General features: G+C 39.0%; 1 protein-coding gene across 4 annotated transcripts in view; it reads right to left on the bottom strand.

The window, feature by feature from the left end:
- RAI14 (retinoic acid induced 14) overlaps positions 1-18,819 on the bottom strand; it is a 266,149-nt gene that overhangs the window by 53,445 nt on the left and 193,885 nt on the right. For 3 of the 4 annotated variants that reach the window (XM_030193017.1, XM_030193015.1, XM_030193018.1), the window contains exons 10-11: positions 7,247-7,275; positions 2,604-2,693 (exon numbers count right to left, since the gene is read on the bottom strand). In XM_030193017.1, the coding sequence (XP_030048877.1) occupies positions 2,604-2,693; positions 7,247-7,275 (119 nt within the window). The remainder of the gene's footprint in view (positions 1-2,603; positions 2,694-7,246; positions 7,276-18,819) is intronic. The other variant, XM_030193019.1, reaches the window with a different exon arrangement.

Below are 18,819 nucleotides of genomic sequence, written 5' to 3'. Positions count from 1 at the left end.
AGAATGAGGTATCTCTTTTGCATCCCAACCTCCAATCCCTGGCCTCACCGCTTGGACGTTGTGAGCATAGAATTTGAAATCTTGGATTTGCCAGAGGCTGTCTCCCACAAAAGATTCCACTAAGAGGTGTTACTCATTTAAGTGGAGGAGGTTTGCTGTCTGGTGTGAGGGCAAGGCCTTAGATCCCCTCACTTGTGCTACACAAAAACTGCTTGAATACTTCCTGCACCTCTCTGGGTCTGGTTTGAAAACCAACTCTGTAAGGGTTCATCTCAATGCAACTGACATTTATCATGTAGGATGTGAATCCATCTCTGTACAGTCTTTAGTTGTTCACTTCATGCAAGGTTTGTTACTGACAAACCCCCTGTCAAACCTCCATTTGTGTCATGGGATGTCAACGTTGTCTTCGCCCAGCTGATGAAAGCTCCTTTTGAGCCACTTGATTCCTGCCACAAAGTATTTGACCTGGAAAGTTGTGTTTCTGGTGGTGGTCACTTCAGCTTGCAGGGTCAGTGAGCTTCAGGCCCTAGTAGAGGATACACCTTACACTTTCACCACAACAGAGTAGTTCTCTACACACACCCTAAGTTCCTTTCTAAGGTACTGTAGGAGTTGATCTTAATCAATCGTTCTCATTCTATGAACATTTTCCCCCAAACCACATGCTCATCCTGGTGAGAGTGTATTGCATACCTTGGATTGCAAGTGAATCTTAGCCTTCTATCTGGAACAGACTAAAGCCCATAGACAATCCACCCAGCTTCTTGTTTCTTTTGATCCAAATAGGAAGTGGGTAGCCATGGGCAAATGCACAATTTCCAATTGGCTAGCATATTGCATCTCTTTTACTTATGCCTAGGTTGGGCTGAATCTAGAGGGACATATCAAGGCTCATAATGTCAGATCCATAGCTATGTTGGTAGCCTACTTGAGATCAGCCTCCATAGAGGAGTTTTGCAAGCTGTGACGTGGTCGTCATCTTCACATCTCATTACTGCCTTGAACAGGATACCCAAGACAGCTGATTTGGTCAAGCAGTCTTGCAGAATCTGTGCCGTTTCTAGAATCCAACTGCACACCCCAAGGTCCGGTTTTCTTCTGTTTCAGGCAGCACTGCCACAGCTAGTAAACAAATTGTTTCAGGTTGATTGAATAACAGGCCTCAACCTTTTGAGTCCCTATTGTCCTAGAATTGTTGTTTTCGGTAAGCCTGGTAGCTAGGGATTCCAAGCTGTGAGAATACGATGGCCTGCTTGTCCTCAGAGAAAGCATAGTTGCTCACCTGTAGCAGGTGTTCTCTGAGGACAGCAGGCCATCGTATTCTCATATACCCCCTCACCTTCCCTTGGAGTTGAGTTCTCTAGCTTTTTACAATGACTGAGGGAACCGTGCCCATGCATCGGGTGGGAAGTCACCAGCGTATGTGCGATGGTACATTGCTAGAAAGTTCTTGATCTTGCTAGTCAGCATTCGCACCGGGTTTTGTTGGATAACATTGCCCTAGCTGTAAGAATACTTGGCCTGCTTGCAGTCCTTGTAGGACACCTACTACTGGTGAGTAACTTTGCGTTATCTACCAGTGGCCTAGTGGTTAGGGTGGTGGACTTTGGTCCTGAGGAACTGAGTTCAATTCCCGGCACAGGCAGCTCCTTGTGACTCTGGGCAAGTCACTTAACCCTCCATTGTCCGCCGCATTGAGCCTGCCATAAGTGGGAAAGCGCAGGGTACAAATGTAACAAAAAAAAAAAAAATTATAGCTCATCCAGACTGGAGCTGGGTCTCACCATACTATAACTTCAACTTCTGAGCAGATTTGCTCCACCCTTGTAACTTTAGAACAATGGCACAGGCAATAATTCTTCCATATTTGGATTATTGCAGCTCATTATACAGTGGGTCTTACAAATAATTTATTAAAAAGATTATTTTCCTATCACAAATGCATCTTTCTGTTATTTTTCTTTCAAAATTACTAACTTTGTACCATGCAGACACTGTTGTCTTCTGTTTATTTCACTGAAACAGGGGTTGCTAAAGTTTTGTACAGAACTGTATATCCGTATATCTATACACATTTACAGGAATATATGTTAAGAACTGATTCATGTTAACACCCCCAAATCTTCTTAGTACCAGGGCCAAAATGCAAACAAAATCAGAGGAGATAATGTCAAGCTCATATAATTAAGTTGCCATGTGAATACATATTACTGTTTTAATTTAAATTGTTCCTCTCACTCCTGCATGTAAAGAATACAGTAAATGATTTTTTCAAAGCAACTAAGATTTGACATACACAAAAAATAAAAATTAAAAAGGTAAGATATAATCTTGTCAGATCTTTCCAGCTGTTTGAGGCAGTTACAATCTTTACTCAGTTCTCTCACACAAGTACAACTCAATAGATTTCTTTCCGTATGATGCCCTAAGCTCAGTGCATCTTCAACAACATATATTACTGACATAGAATGAACACTGCCAAAGCCAATTTGGCTGCTTCACTGACATCATGTTCTATGCTTTCCCTAACCACCCACCTTTCCTTCACCCCAACCAGATCCATATATATTAAATACATTAAATTATTATTTATTTATTACCTGTGAAGGACTGAAAGGAGGAGGAGGTGGAGCTTTGCGTTTTTGGGGATTTCCAGTTCTCTCTGAACTTAATTTACTGACTTGGTCATGCTGAAAGTTTCACAGGCCAGAAAAGGGAGGTTTGTTAGTTTTGTTAGTAAAGTTGGAGCAAGATTATATATTAAACTGCCTCCCCCTCCCCCCCTCCCCACACACACTTACATCCCACCAACTACAACTCATAATGTATGCCTTTTTGCATTCAAGTTTGGTTCAATGACAGTGAAGAAACGGTTTTACACATGCTTGAGAATTTTCTGTTGTAGTTCGTGCACCAATATAAAACAGCAGTAAATAGGTTCAGCAAGGTTTAGAAGCTATTAGCAGTTCATAGCCTATATGCAACAGGTTTATCCTTTGAGTTGCATATGAAAGTTCTGACCAAAAGATTCTTTTTTAGGTTACGACAATTAAGAGCAATACGCTCTGTGCTCCACCCTTGTAACTTTAGAACAGTGGTACAGGTAATTCTTCTTCCGTATCTGGATTATTGCAGCTCATTATACAGGGATCTTTACAAATAAGTTATTAAAAAGATTACAATTTTTACAGAAAACAGCCACAAGACTAATTTATACTCTGGGAAAATATGAAAGAGTAACTCCACTGCTGAATGACTTACATTGGCTTTCTGTTGGTTCAAGAATAAAAAAAACATGGGGACAGTACTAGCTGTTTAGTTATTTAGACTTTCCATCATCCTTTGTTCTGCCAGGTCAGAAGATTGTTAAAAATTAAATTACCTTGTGTTACACCACAAAAATACCTAAATAGGTACCACTGGTGATCTATTCTAATTCTAATGTTGTATTACCACGTGGTGGTCAAAATATTCTGCTTCAAACAACTGCAGCTGGTTATAAATCACACTTATTTATTCTTACTTTTATTTTATTTTTTTATTTTTGTTACATTTGTACCCCGCACTTTCCCACTCTTGGCAGGCTCAATGCGGCGGGCAATGGAGGGTTAAGTGACTTGCCCACAGTCACAAGGAGCTGCCTGTGCCGGGAATCGAACTCAGTTCCTCAATTCCCCAGGACCAAAGTCCACCACCCTAACCACTAGGCCACATCTCCACTCCACTTATTAAGAGGACCTCAAATCTTCCCAGCTTGGCTGTTCTATTCAGAACTCATTTGCATGATTTTTGTTTACATGCACTCAAGCTGTTTTCTGAAAGTATTTATTATCACTGGTCCTGTATTTACTATCAAAATCTTTCAGATAAGAGATCCACAAACGAAATGCTAAAGATTTAAGGGAAGAGAGAAAAGCTGGGTTGGATAATGTGAAGATTGAGCATTGCATTTAACCGTATTCAAATGTAAATGAATGACAGAATCAGTTGCACAAAATATTCTGCTTGGTATAGGGGGAAGCTGTTTTTCAGAGGGCAGGAGTCACTGGTTGTTCTCCGATCGGGAAATTTTTTCAGTGACCTAAGAAACCTGACCTCTGAAAGATTTTGATAGTAAATACAGGACCAGTGATAATAAATACTTTCAGAAAACAGCTTGAGCGCATGTAAGAAAATATCATGCAAATGAGCTCTGAATAGAACAGCCAAGCTGGGAAGATTTGAGGTCCTCTTAATAAAAGTAAGAATAAATAAGTGTGATTTATAACCAGCTGCAGTTGTTTGAAGCAGAATATTTTGAACACCATGTGGTAATACAACATTAGAATTAAAAATTAAATTATCCATCTTTTAGAGGTAACCTTATTTAGAGTCCCCTTTTCTGTATCAGGGCATGAAAATTTGGAACAACTTACTTTCTGAGTTATTAGAAGAATTCAAATATATTATGCCTTTCATAAAGGTCTGAAGATATTTATTTACTGAGCAAGTTTAATCTGTATGGACAATTAAGATAGATCTATATTGGCAATGTGATTGTCATTTTCTTCATGAAAGATTGCATGTAATTCTCCTATATAAAGGATTTCTTTATTGTGTTATTCACTCAGAATCTAGATGGAATTTAGTGGAATATAAGAACTATGTAGCATAGCATAGCATAATGTAAACAAAACTCCCTTTATGCTGGCCATGTAACAAGGTGGTTAGAAACATTTATGAAAATCAGAGGAGCTAGGTTTAGATTTGAACTGTAGGGGGTGGGAAGGTTATGAAGCCACTTCGTAAGCATATTGGGTTTTGGTACATCACAATGAACACAAATAATGCCATGAAAACATTATGCATGACAATAAAAGATGTTCCAACAATGTCTCCCAATCTCCTAATTGTGGTAAATGGAAAATCTCTAAAAATTATCTTTTTCCTAAGGAAGTACTGCTTGAAAAAGAGCAATCATCAAAAATCATTTACCCAAGAAAATATTGTTTTAACTGGGTAGACTGTCTAAAAATTACACAGCCTTAATCCAAGGATCAACAATAAATGTCCTTTTTGACAGGTATAAAGGAGGGCCTAGGACCATGTTTAGGTTGTGGGAGGTAATTTTCAGGGCATAAAGGCACTCGTCACATACGGGTGTCGCGGGAAAAATTACTGAGTCAGAAACAGCGACCAATGCACATAGGAGATAGCATGCAAATGAGGTGCAAGGAACCCTCTTCATGCACTGGTCATTGTTTCTGACTCAAAGCTGTCAAATGCATTTGTTTACCCACCACAGAGTTTTTAGAGTAGTACCAGGGGGAGGGGGGGGGGGGGGGACATAAGAGGGTTTTGTTTGGGCCCAGGAGATGGCACAAGCAGGCAGCCTTTGCAGCTGCCTGCATGTTCCTCTTCTCTGACAGCTCCAGAGCTGCTGTAAAATCTAGACCGTTATAGCTAGGAGTTCTGGAGCTGTGCATTGCACGGAAAGCTCATTATAACACTAATGAGCTTCTTGTAATACATTAGCATAGGGATCTTGGTAGTTGCTAACGGCACACATTAGAGCCATAGAAAACCCCTTTTTGCATTACTCGCTAAATAATGTTTGCTTTAGACTGGCTACAACCAATTTAAAGCAAAATGTGGTAAGCTTTGTGCATTGCCCTTCAGTGAAAATTTTAATTTTTGTATGCTGTTGATAGTCTGCTTACAAAAAGTTCAAGGTAGGTATTATCAAAACCCCAAACTCACTTTTACACTTTTAAAACACAAACATAAAAATTACATTCTTCCATGCTTTTAAGACATTCTTAGAGAAAGGAGGCACAAATCTTTACAGTTTCTTTGTCTTAGGGCCATTTTCAGTAATAAAGCACGCTTGTAGTTCAAAGTCCAAAGATAACAGTAATCAAACACTTTGTATGTACGAAGTAACATCTGAATGCTGGCCTCTAAAAGGATTTTTTTTTTTTTTAACATAACTGGGCACCTGTAGGACTTTTCAGTCTCTCTCCTTTTTTTTTCACAACTTTCAATACCAGTTAAACTCATGACCCTCAAAACAAGTTAAACACCACATCAAAAATATCCTATGGAAAATTAAAGGAATAAGGAGGAAGAGAAGGAGAGTAGGCAAAAAAAAAAAAAAAAAATTAAACTCTGTTGAGCCTTTCACACCAAAACAAGGCAGGCATGAAAAGCATGCTTATATACATCTATTCTGACCCTATTTAAAAAAATGTTCACGTGCTTATTGGATCTAGGTCATTTTTACATTCCTCTCTCTCCCTTTGTAATGCTTTACAGAAATTAGGCAAATGGATTCAAATCACTGCTGTAGTGAATATAAAGCACTGAAAATGGCACAAGTGGTTATTTTCTACCATAGCTAGCATTATCCCTTCCACTTACACAGAAATTTAAAGTTAAATCATGAACTACCAGTGCTTTAACATCAGCAAGAACAATGAGCTATCTGGTACTGCTAATCTTATTTTTTGGCTTACAGTCTCCCCCGATTCCTTACTAGAAACCAGGAGAGATGTTGAAGAGAGGGTTAAAAATTGAAAAATAATGAACCTTCATCCATAAATAGGATTTTTCCTTCTCAATAGATCCTACCACCATCCTCAAAGAGCATACCTGCTGTCTTCTACTTAAAGACAAGGACTTCAGAGCCCAGCAGAAGTGTACCCTTGAGCTCCCTGGTATGTATTATCAGGAAAAGATCCTGATTCTCTTACATGCAGTGGTGACAGACCTCAATCCCATCCAGCTTGTCCTTCATCCTCACATCTTATTTGACAGAAAAATGTCTCTTTACATGTTTTAAAGATCTGTAACAGTAGTAACTATTCTTGATCAGTGGGCACTATTTACCAAGGGTCTCCAAACTGAAGGATATGCTCAGTATAAAATCTCTCCCATTCCTGTTTTGTTGCTCAAATGGCACAAAGAGAAGTCTTCAATCTAGACCTTTGAGGGTCCTTAAAACAAGACTGTTTTTCTGCTCCAAGTATGCCTGCTACAGACTTAATTTGAGAAAATGAAGAAAATTGATCTAGCTGTTAAAAGGCGACACATCTAGCATCTCCAACTCAAAAAATGAGGTTTATGGCCTCTGACATGTCACACATACAAACTCCATTTAATGGAATTGTTTTAAGCACTTTGTTATTTACTGCTTTTCCAGAATACTTTGTGCCTAAAAAAAACCCTTTGAAAGTTTAATGTAGAAAAAGAAAGGAGAAAATACCTGTTTTGGCTTTGTGGGAGTCTTTGTACCTGAAAGTTAAAATATAAAAAATGAATTTCACACAAACTTTAGAACACTACAATTCCCAACCATTCCCTAAGCTCAGCGTTTCCCAACTCAGTCCTGCAGCTGCGCCTAAACAATCTAGTTTTCAAGATAACTATCTTGAATATGCATCAGAGAGATTTGTATATACTAGACACTCAGGGGACAATTCTATAAAGGGCACTAAAGGTTAGCACACAGATTTTTGTTGCCTACGACAATATTCTATAACGGCATTTGGGCATCCAGATTCTATTATAGAATAGAGCACAAGTCAGCATGTGCGTGCCCATATTTAGGCATTAACACTTATGCCATGCAAAAGGCAAGTGTAAATTGTAGCACCTAAATGTTGACACTTATTCTGTCGGGGTTTATGAAACAGCTTTCCACCCTGTTTCTACCTTTTACACATATGATTGTTGAGAGCCTAGAGATGGGCCTGGTATCTCAAAACTGGAAGAAGACTGCTATTCTTTCCTAAATTGAAGGATAATAAGCTTAAGGATAAGGATGTCACCAATTAACACTCTATAGCAAACCTAACTTTTTTAGGGAAGTTAATGGAATCGATAGTCCTTGCTCAGTTAGGGGAATTTTTAGGTAGAGTTGCTATTCTACATCCCAGTGAAACAGGGGTCATAGTATGGAAACTGCTCTTCTTGGGATTACTTCCTTTCTTCTTCAACATCTAACTCAGGATACGACTGTGATTCTTATTTCTTTGGACATTTCTTCCGCTTTTGATACTGTTCATCATGGTTTACTTCTCTGATATTTACAAGCCATTGGCGTTGCAGATACTGTTCTGGCTTGGATTACTTCGTATCTTCAGGGTCGAATTAATATAATTCATTGGGGTGGTTCATGATCTGACCCATTTACTGTTCCTTCAGGGGGTACCAGAAGTCTCGTTATTAGCCCCTATATTGCTTAATATCTTTGTCTCCACTTCTCTTTCTGACCCAGTCATTAGACCTTACTCTTTATGTTTATGTGGATGATATACTGACTTTATGTCCAGGAAATGAGCAATTTGATTCAATAACCTTGGCTGCTTACTGCATGGTTTGTGTTACATAGGCTGCAGATGAACCCTGAGAAATCCACAGGGGTTCTTTTTGCAGACGTGGGTCTCCAGAGCTGCAGTCTCCATTGTCGATATCTGGCTGTAATATTTCTTTTCATCCTACTGTGAAAATCTCGAGTGTTACCTTGGATCAAAATTTAACTCTTACAACTCTGATCTCTCGGTCATACAACACAATTTTTATAAACTTAAGATGCTTTATACTGCTAGCAGCCTCTTTTCAATTTCAGCCTTGCAGGTCTTGATCCAGTCTCTTATGATTAGTCAGATAGACTACTGTAATGCCTTATATATTGGTTTGTGCCAATTTGATCTTACACGCCTCCAGGTGGTTCAAAACCTAACTATTAAACTGCTGACCAATTACAAGAGATCTGATCATGTTACGCCTTTTCTCCGTGAAGAACACTGGCTCCCCATCAGTTACTGAATGCACTAGATTCTTTACTTGGTCTATAAGACCTTGAATTCAGGTATGCCACAGTATCTTTTGGAACTGTTAGTTCCTTATACTCCTTCTAGGCCACTTAGGTTGTCTTCACAGCTGCAATTGGTTAACCCATTTTTTGGGGGTTGAACTCTATTAGATCTAGATAGTTTTTTGTTTCAGGCCCTACCCTGTGGAATACTTTGCCCTTGCCTATAAAGCAGGAGACATCCCTTTCCATTAATAAGAAACAGTTGAAAGCATTCTAATTTACAGCAGCTTTTGGTACATGATTCTTCCCCTCTTGCCATCCCCGGTTCGCACACGGCCTAGACCGTCACCTTTAGGAACTTTTGTGGATCTGCAGATTTCCTTTCATTTTACTTGTATGTGTTTCTTTCTTTGCTCTTCTCTACTCTTTTTTCTGCTTTCTATTCTATTTCAATGGCATTCATTTCCACCTATGATGTATTTTATTTAGATTTACTTTGAGCAATATATCAAATTTTAAATAAACTTGGAAACTTATGAACACAACTATTTTTGTAGCGCCAGATATGACGGTGCACTAGGGGTGGGAAGTACCACCGGGCTGCTGTGGTAGCCTGGCGATACTTCCCGTTTAGCAAGTGGAAAGGCTGCGTTGGGCCGACTGCAACTTAGTAAAAGGGGCCCTTAGTTACTACCTTATAGAATAGTGCCTAAGTGCAGTGTAAATAGCAGTTAAGCAAGTAACTGCTATTTACACCATTCTGGTGCTAAACTTCTGTTTGAGCTCCAAAGGTTACACATGCCAAATTAGCACCAAACTTGTGGCGCACTATATAGAACTAGGGAGTCAACATATACAAGTGTCTTTCATGCATATTCAGCGTGGATGGCCTCCAGAATAGGAAACACTATAGTAGCTATTTTTAATCTTTATTTCTACACACAGACACACAAAACATACGAATCACATCCAAACACCAACAAAGTATTTGTCTTTTTCAACCATCAAGCTACAATTTATCTTTAATAACAATTCTGTTATCACTTGAATTCTTTGCTTTTCTTTAATTTTTAAAAGGGATCCAACTGGTGCTACTTAACAGTACGTCTATAAATTATACATTCTACAGCTTTACTTGTTAACGGCTACCTTCCCTCAAATTGTGTTCGCCAACCAAAGCATAAAAACAGGAAAAGTGTAAATGTTATCATATAAAAGTATGTGCTTAAATGTTTATGATTTATTACTCTTTAAATGGAACACAGTAGTGAACAATAAAAATCTTAATATGAATAAGACCACCAATAAATAGGAAAGCACACGTGAAACCAGGCCTCACATTCCAATACATGCATACAGGGAGAATATCAGATTAGTCCTTCTAAGTAAAAGTGGGAAAGACAGCTGCAAAATAATATGCCTTCAACTGGCATTTAAACCTATATAAAGAGTCTTCTGTTGGCAACATTTTAGGCAAGGCATTCCAAAGCATCAGGGCTACATTAAAAAAAAATAAAGGCATTTCTCTGGGTACAGCGCCACCAATCCCTAGAATAATCAAGAATAGCCAACCTATGCACTACAGAAGACTAACTGTCTCCTTGGAACATAAGGTATAAACAATTCAGTTAAAGATAAAGAGGTTCTACCATTGTAGGCTTGTGTAGAAGGACCAAAGTTTTAATTCAAATCTGTACTGAACAGCCAGTGATATCACACAAAGAAGAAACACATGATCAAATTTAGCCGCTCTGCCACATTCTGCAGAGATTGCAAAAATGCATCAGGTTTGACCTTGACAATCCACAAACACCATGTTGCCATAATCAAACCTGGACAAATGCAGTGCGTGCAATAATGTATGAAAAGATACATCATCAAAAAAACATCTAACCACCAGGAACTTATGCAAAATGAAAAACACACTCAAATAAACTATCCACGAATGGAACAGGTACATCCAAAGAATCAGAGGAAAAGAAGATCTATCCTGCTGCCCAGTGATCCAACAATCTGTGGTTTTTGATATAATCAGTACCAATCTATGCCTAGTAACCAAATACAGAATCGTAGACAGAATCTTTAAGGGGGTCTAATATCCACCTTTACCACCAGAAGCAGATTGTCTACATAACTCTGCCTGGTTTCTGCCCAAATTCCACTACAGAGTACACCTACACACAGATCACGTAAAAGTATGCACCTTCTTGGGATCAGCACCCAAGAAAAAGATCTCTGTCACTGTAGACAATACACTGAAATCTTCTGCTCAGTGTATGGCAGTGGCTTAAAAAGCAAACAGTATGCTAGTAATTATAAGGAAAATAAGACCATCAATACTCTAATGCCTCTGTATCGCTCCATTGTGGCCCTCGCCTTGAGAATTGCATTCAATTCTGGTTGCCGTATCTCAAAAAAAAGATATAGCGGAATTAAGAAAGGTTCAAAGAAGAGTGACCAAATGATAAAGGGGATGGAACTCCTCTCATATGAGGAAAGGCTAAAGATGTTAGGGCTTTTCAGCTTGGAAAAGAAATGGCTAAATGGAGATACGATTGAGATATACTAAATCCTAAGTAGTGCAGGTAAAAGTGAATCAATCTTTTGCTCATTCAAAGTACAAAGACAATGGGACATTCAATGAAGTTACACAGAAATAATTTTAAAACAAATAGGAGGAAATATTTTTTCACTCAATAGCTAAAACTCTGGAACTCGTTGCCAGGACCGGTTAGCGTATGTGGGTTTAAAAAAAGGTTTGGACAAGTTCCTGGAAGAAAAGTCCATAGTGTGGTACTGAGACAGACATGGGGAAGCCACTGCTTGCCCTTGGATTGGTAGCATGGAATGTTGCTATTTGGGTTTCTTCCACGTATCTGTGACCTGGATTGCCCACTGTTGCAGACAGGATGCTGGACTGGATGGACCATTGGTCTGACCTAGTAAGACAATTCTGATGTTCTTATGTACTATGTGAGTATCACCTGGGATAATTTTATAAAAGTCCTTATGCATGTTAAAAAAGTTTTATGTATAGGGGGAAAAAGTATTAAAATTATCCCCAAGAGGAAGTAACTACCTTTAGTATGAATTTAGGATTTGATTTGATAAACTGCTTCTAATTAATATCAAGTATAGACTACTTTGTTATGATTGAACAGAGTATGGTTCAGAAGTGGCCAACGCCTGAAGCTTGCTGATTACTCTGGCTGAACTGCTACTAGATCACGAATCTTTCAGGCGAGATGCTTGGGAATTGTGGATTTCATGAGTTCAAACAGAAGTTTCATGAGGGATGACACTGAGGTCCCATGGCACAGATGGCTTCATGATTCTGGAAACAACCAGACATGGACAAACCAAAATTATATGTGTACGTGAAAGGAAGAATGTGTGCCAAGAAGTATTCTGGTGGAGAAAATTTGAAGGCTAAGGTAACAGAGGTGATATAGACGATTCTGAGGACCAAGATGGTATATTAGCAGAAGGCACGAGTTAGACATTTCCCTCATGTTTTTTGTCATGGGAAAATGCAAAGGGAGTCTGAGTATACTCAACTTACCTTTCCTTAGAATGTGAGTCCATTAGGGACAGAGAAACTACCTGTATATAATATGTAACCCACTTTGGTTGCTCCACAGAAATGTGGTATGTCAAGAATCTAACTAATTATTCACCAAACAACCATTCCACAGATAGTCTCCTGGCCAGCAATGTAGCACTCCGGTTCCTATGTGTGACACAGGTGAGGCAGTGCTCCCTCCCCCCCCCCCCAACTACATTCTGTACCATCTGTTTTAATGGATAAGCACATGTCCCCATGGTCTCTTTATAAAGAAATGTCTTAGGTTAATGGCTCACTGTGGTCCAGTGCTTCTATAGATCTGGCTGCTCTGATGGCAGCTGGAGGATTGCTGGTAGGTTTGGTTTTGATTTGCCATCATAGAGAAACCAGTAGAAGTTACTGTTAGAAGCTTATATGATGCTCTGGTGCTTTTGCATCTGTCAGTATCAGCTTTTAACATTAATTGTTGAGCACATGCAAAAGACTTTTGGAGGGCAGTCTGATTTAAAATCCTTAACTGAGCAGTTATGGAGTTTGGAGGTCATGGCAAGAAACCTTCTACTGCTCCAAGCGGCATTGGTCAAGGATAAGATTGACACAACAGAAGCTCGAGCATATTGACAATTCCTTGTGGCATCTGAACCCGAGTGTTCTTAATTTTTGTAAATCTCCAATATCTAGTCCAATAGAATAGAAATATATGAAGGAGGTTGAGTAAGGCTTATTTTATATAGTCTCAGTGGCAAGTATGAAGCAGTGGTCAAGCTGAGGTGAAGAGGTATCAGTTGATAATTTGGATATTACAGTCTTCTGGAACACTCCAAGTTAATTTTCACCATAGATCTGATTTGTTTCTTGGATTTAAAATTTGGATTTTTCCCGACGTTAGAATAATTACGCAGGAGAATAGGAAAAAAAATCCTTTAATACAGACAGGCAGTACTGTTCCTTGGGAGATGGTTTCAGCTTCGTTTTCTTTGTAAATGTATAATATTTTGGATTTGACAAAATATTTGTTCCATGAGCCTGAACAAATTAATTTTGGATGCAAAAATGTTTGAATTCCCAGTTAATGCTCCTAGTAGTCACTGATGGGGTGAGATATAGGGTTAGACATTTATATTTGAGTAATATCCTCCTGCTTTTTTCCTTAATTTTCTTAAATTTTCAAATTATTTCTATTTGATTTATTATTGATTTGCAAATATACTACAGTACTTTACTTTGTAACCAGTATGTAGCTTAAATGTTATTAAAAAATAAAATAAAACATATGTGTAAGTTTTGCAGTATGGTGTTTGTAGTACACTGTGTGGGGTCATGGTTGGTGAAATATCAGACAGAAAATCTCTTCTATTTAAAAAAGCATAAATATGTCTGGGGGAAGGTTTTCTGTCTTTAATCAGATTATCTTGAATTAGGGTTTGAAGACACAGGGCAGAAACTGAATGCTGCTCTATTTCCATGCTGATAGGACTAGTGAAAAGCTGGGTAAACTAGACGCTTGCAGAGGGGAAGAACTGTCTGCCTTTTTGAGTTAACCAAGTCCAATTTTGTAGCTAGTATGGTGATGAGCTGTACTTGTATTAGAGGATGATAAGCATAGAACAGAAGCTAAGTACAGTCTATGTCCACACATCTCTTGCCAGCTGATCAGAGAATGGGGATATTGAACAGTAGAGGAGGTAGCTTGTGTTTTTGGTGTTGGTAATAAGCCTACATGAGAAGTGCCTCAGGCCCACACGATGTTTTCAAAGATTTGATGGTTCAGAGACCACTTATGGGGCTAAAGAATCCTGCTACGTTTGTCCACCATTTGGTTCTGACCACCTGGGATGTTTATAGCTTGGATCTTTATGCAATGAAAGGCAAATTACTAAATTTATGCTGTTTCCCAGAATAGATGAAGGGAACTCGCACCTACTTTCTTGCTGAAATAAAAAATGTAGCAAATTAATTGCTGGTCTGTATTAAGAATGACTGATCCTGAAAATGTACAAACAATTGGAGGGATTAAAATATTGCCCTAAACGTCAGATTGATATGGAGCATTTTTTCTAATTATGATAAAGCTCTTTGCAGGAGCTGAGGACGAGATGCAGAAAGGCTCACGGTTGAGCCATGGTGGATGTAGTGCATGGCTTCTACCATGAATGTAATACTGCAGCATGCAGGAAACAAAATTGCATTTATTTTTTGTTTTTGTTACATTTGTATCCCACGCTTTTCCCACTCATGGCAGGCTCAATGCGGCTTACATGGGGCAATGGAGAGTTAAGTGACTTGCCCAGAGTCACAAGGAGCTGCCTGTGCCTGAAGTGGGAACTGAACTCAGTTCCTCAGTTCCCCAGGACCAAAGTCCACCACCCTAACCACTAGGCCACTCCTCCACTCATGCAAATTTTATGAGCGAAAAACCTGCAGCAAATGATGCTGAATGAATGTGCACAAGGTTTCGCAGTAAGTGCAGCTTCTTGTACACATGTCCAAACAAAAAAACAAGTGTCAACATAACCTGTAATTGTTTTTCTGTGCCTAAATATAAGCCTTGTGCAAATTGTTTTACACTTGAAAATTTTCAAGAGGCTCATATTTAGGCACAGAACAAGCACCAATGTGTATTTTCACTTACACTTTTGTTCTGACAAGTGACCATTTGTTACTTAACATCTGCCTTTAATACTTGCATGGACTTCCTTCTGCTTCCATGAAAAGACAAAACCAACACTTTAATGTGAAAGACAAGAAATCCTCTCTGCAAAACGATCTACGCTAACCTGAACCCTCGTGGAAAATTCTTACGTTGTGAACGTTACAAGTGGGCAGCATACTCTTTGCATACCTTGGAATACCTAAAATTATCAGTATACATTTTCATACAAGTTGCTGTTGCGTCTTCTGTGCGAGTTAACACCCGCGCACAAGTCCTCTTGGCATTCCTCGACGCGTACAACCAGCCTTCAACCCTCAGTAATCCTGCAGCTAAGTTTGTGGTTGCTTTCTGCATTGGCCTCTAAGGGAAGCTCTTCAACTGATGCTGGAAGCGTTTGGTGCCATTATAGAATACTCCTCCAGTAATATAAAGGGGACATCTCTGCTCAGATTGAGGTCAGAGATCAATGACTAACATGGTCTACAGTGAAGGAAATGGACAAGCTCTGGTAAAGAGAGGCTGGATGCACTGATTCCTTTGGAATCTGTGATGATATTGTGGTTTTCTCATATTGAGGTGAAAGGCATATACTACTGCAGCCATATGATATAACATTTGCAAGAAGGTTCTGGCTCTGTAAAAGGCACCCAAATTTGGGTGCCAAAAAAAAAAAAAAAACGTGTTAAGCTCTAATGGTGCTCCAAGTTGGGTGCCACTTGAAAGATCCTTACAGCAGGCCTTGACAATCATTAAGCAGCTTCTTCAGCAATGAATGTAGCTACTCTGGTAAATGCTGTAAAACTGACAGAGACCACTGATCAGGTACTGTGACCAGAGATCATGGCTTGGAAATTACTCTACAGGTTGGGGAACAGAAGATGACAATTTGGATGTCATGCTGTGGATTGCAGAACAAGATGACAGCTCTTTTGCTTTCTGCTGGATACTTTGGAGCACAATGAAATCTGTTATCTGAACTGGGGGTGGCGAACTCAGGCCTGTGCTATTGTCTTGTCAAAGCCTTTTAGATGGTGCAGATATTGCAGATGTTGTCTGTGCAGGTCTTCTCTCAGAGGGTCATCAGTTTGGAGTGCCTGCACTTTTCCATTGATTAAGAAGGTAGCTTTGAAAGGTCTACGTGAGTGTATTGAGGATGCCTACACTTTAGAGTCTTGGACTTGACTCTCTTCCCCATTTTGGAGATCCTTGACATAACTCTTTAGTGGCTGAACTCAAAGTCACTGTGCATGGGATTAGAGGCAATATTCACAGCAGATAATCTGCTAAAGTTCACAGAGTCAGCTGACTTCTGCAGAGGCTTTCTCCTTTTGCACAAACAAGAGTCTTCATGACTGCACAGCTTGTTCAGATGAGTTTGATAATTCTGCCGTATTGGGGGCAGGGTTGAAACATTCCATATCCATTTTTTTTTTTTTAGAAAAACAAAATAAGGATAAGAATAAGCTTATTTTAACCTCTATTCAGCAGAGAGGAAAACAAATTGAGGTATAGAGAAGATCACTGCATGCAGGAAGGGTGCATGCTCAGAACTTTAAGTTTAGTTCTGAGATCTGGCCAAGTTATTCCATTCTGTGTGCCTGACTCAAACTTTGCTGTTTTGCCAGTTGTTTACCTAAACATCCTAAACCATTTCAGCAGGACTATGGTACACTCTAATTATGAATCAACTGGACTACTATAATTGTTTTTTTCAGGTTGTTGAAAAAGCAATTACACCATATACAATTCATATAAAATATGGCAACTCGTGTGACAGCAGAGATATTATCACCACATTACGCCACTCTTCATTCCCTACCCTGCATACCAATGGAGAAGATCATCAAGTTCAAAACACCATTTGGCTTTCAAGGCAGTGCACCACAGAAAATGTCTATATTTGGCAGATGTTTTGGCTATCCATGAGGCTTGTATACTGTTTTCGTCACAACAATTAGTGCTGAGTGTCCCTTTCTGTATTCAATTACAAGAAACTAGATGAACTCTTGCTTATTTTGGTCTGAAATTGTGGAATATGCTACCCATCGGTGTTGGCCAAAATGGTAGAGACTGTTATAAAGAACAAAATTAAAGAGCATATATATAAGCATAGATTAATGAGACAAAGCCAATATGGATTTAGTCAAGGGAAATTTTGCCCCAATCTACTACATTTCTTTGAAGGGGAGACTAAATATGTGGATAAAGGTGAGTTGATCAATATTGTGCATCTGAACTTTCAAAAGGTATTTGACAAAATACCTCAAGAAAGACTCCTGAGGAAATCAGAAAGTCATAGGATAGGAGGCAATGTTCTATTGTGTCTTAAAAACTGGTTAAAAGATAGAAAACAGAGAGAAGGGTTAAATGGTTATTATTCTCAATGGAGAAGAGTAGATGGTGGGGTTCCCCAGGGGTCTGTGCTGGGATTGCTGCATTTTAACACATTTATATTTAAAAATGATCTAGAGAGGGGAGGGGAATAACTACCGAGATAATTAAATTTGCTGATGAGACAAAGTTATTCAAAGCTGTTAAATTGCAAGAGAATTGTGAAAAATTGTAAGAGGACCTTATGAGACTGGACATCTAAATGGCAAATGTCGTTTAATGTGAGCAAGTGCAAAGTGATGCATGTGGGAAAGAGGAACTCAAACTATAGCTAAGTGATGCACATTAGGAATTACTGCCAAGGAAAAGATCTAGCTGTCATCGTTGATGATAAATCGAAACCCTCTGTTCAGTGTGCAGCGGCAGCTAAGAAAGCAAATAGAATGTTATGAATTATTAGGAAAGGAATGGAAAATGATAATGTTATAATGCTTTTGTATCGCTCCACGGTGCGACCACACCTTGAATATTGTGTGCAATTCTGGTCACCGTATCCTCAAAAAAGATGATTGAGTAGGTATATGGGGCGGGTGAAAGATTGGATGGCATTGCATGGAACGTGCTTGAATGTGGATAAGACAGAGGTCATGATTGTGGGGGAAACTGAGCACAACTCAAGGCCTGAAAGGGTCAATGTGGTTGATAAATATGTACTTGTGTAAAAGGAGATGAGACTGTTAGGGGTTCAATTAGACAGTGCTTTGAACACGGGTGCCCAGATTAGTAAAGTTGAGGCTTTTTTTTTTTCCAGCTACATATGCTCCACAGGCTTAAACCGACGCTATCCACTTATGATCTGAGACTTGTGGTACAAGATCTAGTGTTGTCACAGTTGGACTACTGCAATACCCTATATCTTGGAATATCATCACTGAAACTTAGGGCTTTGCAGATAGTCCAAAATGCAGCAGCACGATTAATAATTGGGGTGGGTAAGTTTGTTCATGTCTCATCATTTCTTAGGAGATACAGTATAAGGTTCTGACACTAATTCATTGCACTTTGTATGCGGTTGTGCCTGCCTACTTTCAGGAAATTTTGAAGGTATACCATCCTACCAGATATTTGAGATCGGATAAAACACCACAATTGTCACTGGATCCAATTATGCAATCGCACTATGCAGAAACAAGGTCATCATTTACAGTGGCTGGTACACAGCTACAGAATGCACTCAAAGGTCACTTATGCTTATGTAATGATGTGTTTCGATTTTAGAAGCAGCTTAAAACACAGCTTTTTGTGGCAGCATTCTAGGAGTAGTGATTACTATAGTGTTTAACTGATTTAATCTAATGGGTAATAATTGGATTGTTTTGCATTTTTTGTGTTTTGTTCTTATTATGTATGTAATTTTAGAAACCACCTAGGTTTTAAGGTGGTACATAAGTATTGCCATACTGGGAAAGA

Source organism: Microcaecilia unicolor, chromosome 2 (genome assembly GCF_901765095.1).
Source record: "Microcaecilia unicolor chromosome 2, aMicUni1.1, whole genome shotgun sequence".
Taxonomy (NCBI): domain Eukaryota; kingdom Metazoa; phylum Chordata; class Amphibia; order Gymnophiona; family Siphonopidae; genus Microcaecilia; species Microcaecilia unicolor.
The sequence above is the reverse complement of the archived record's forward strand: the minus strand, read 5'-3'. Positions and strand labels throughout refer to the sequence as shown.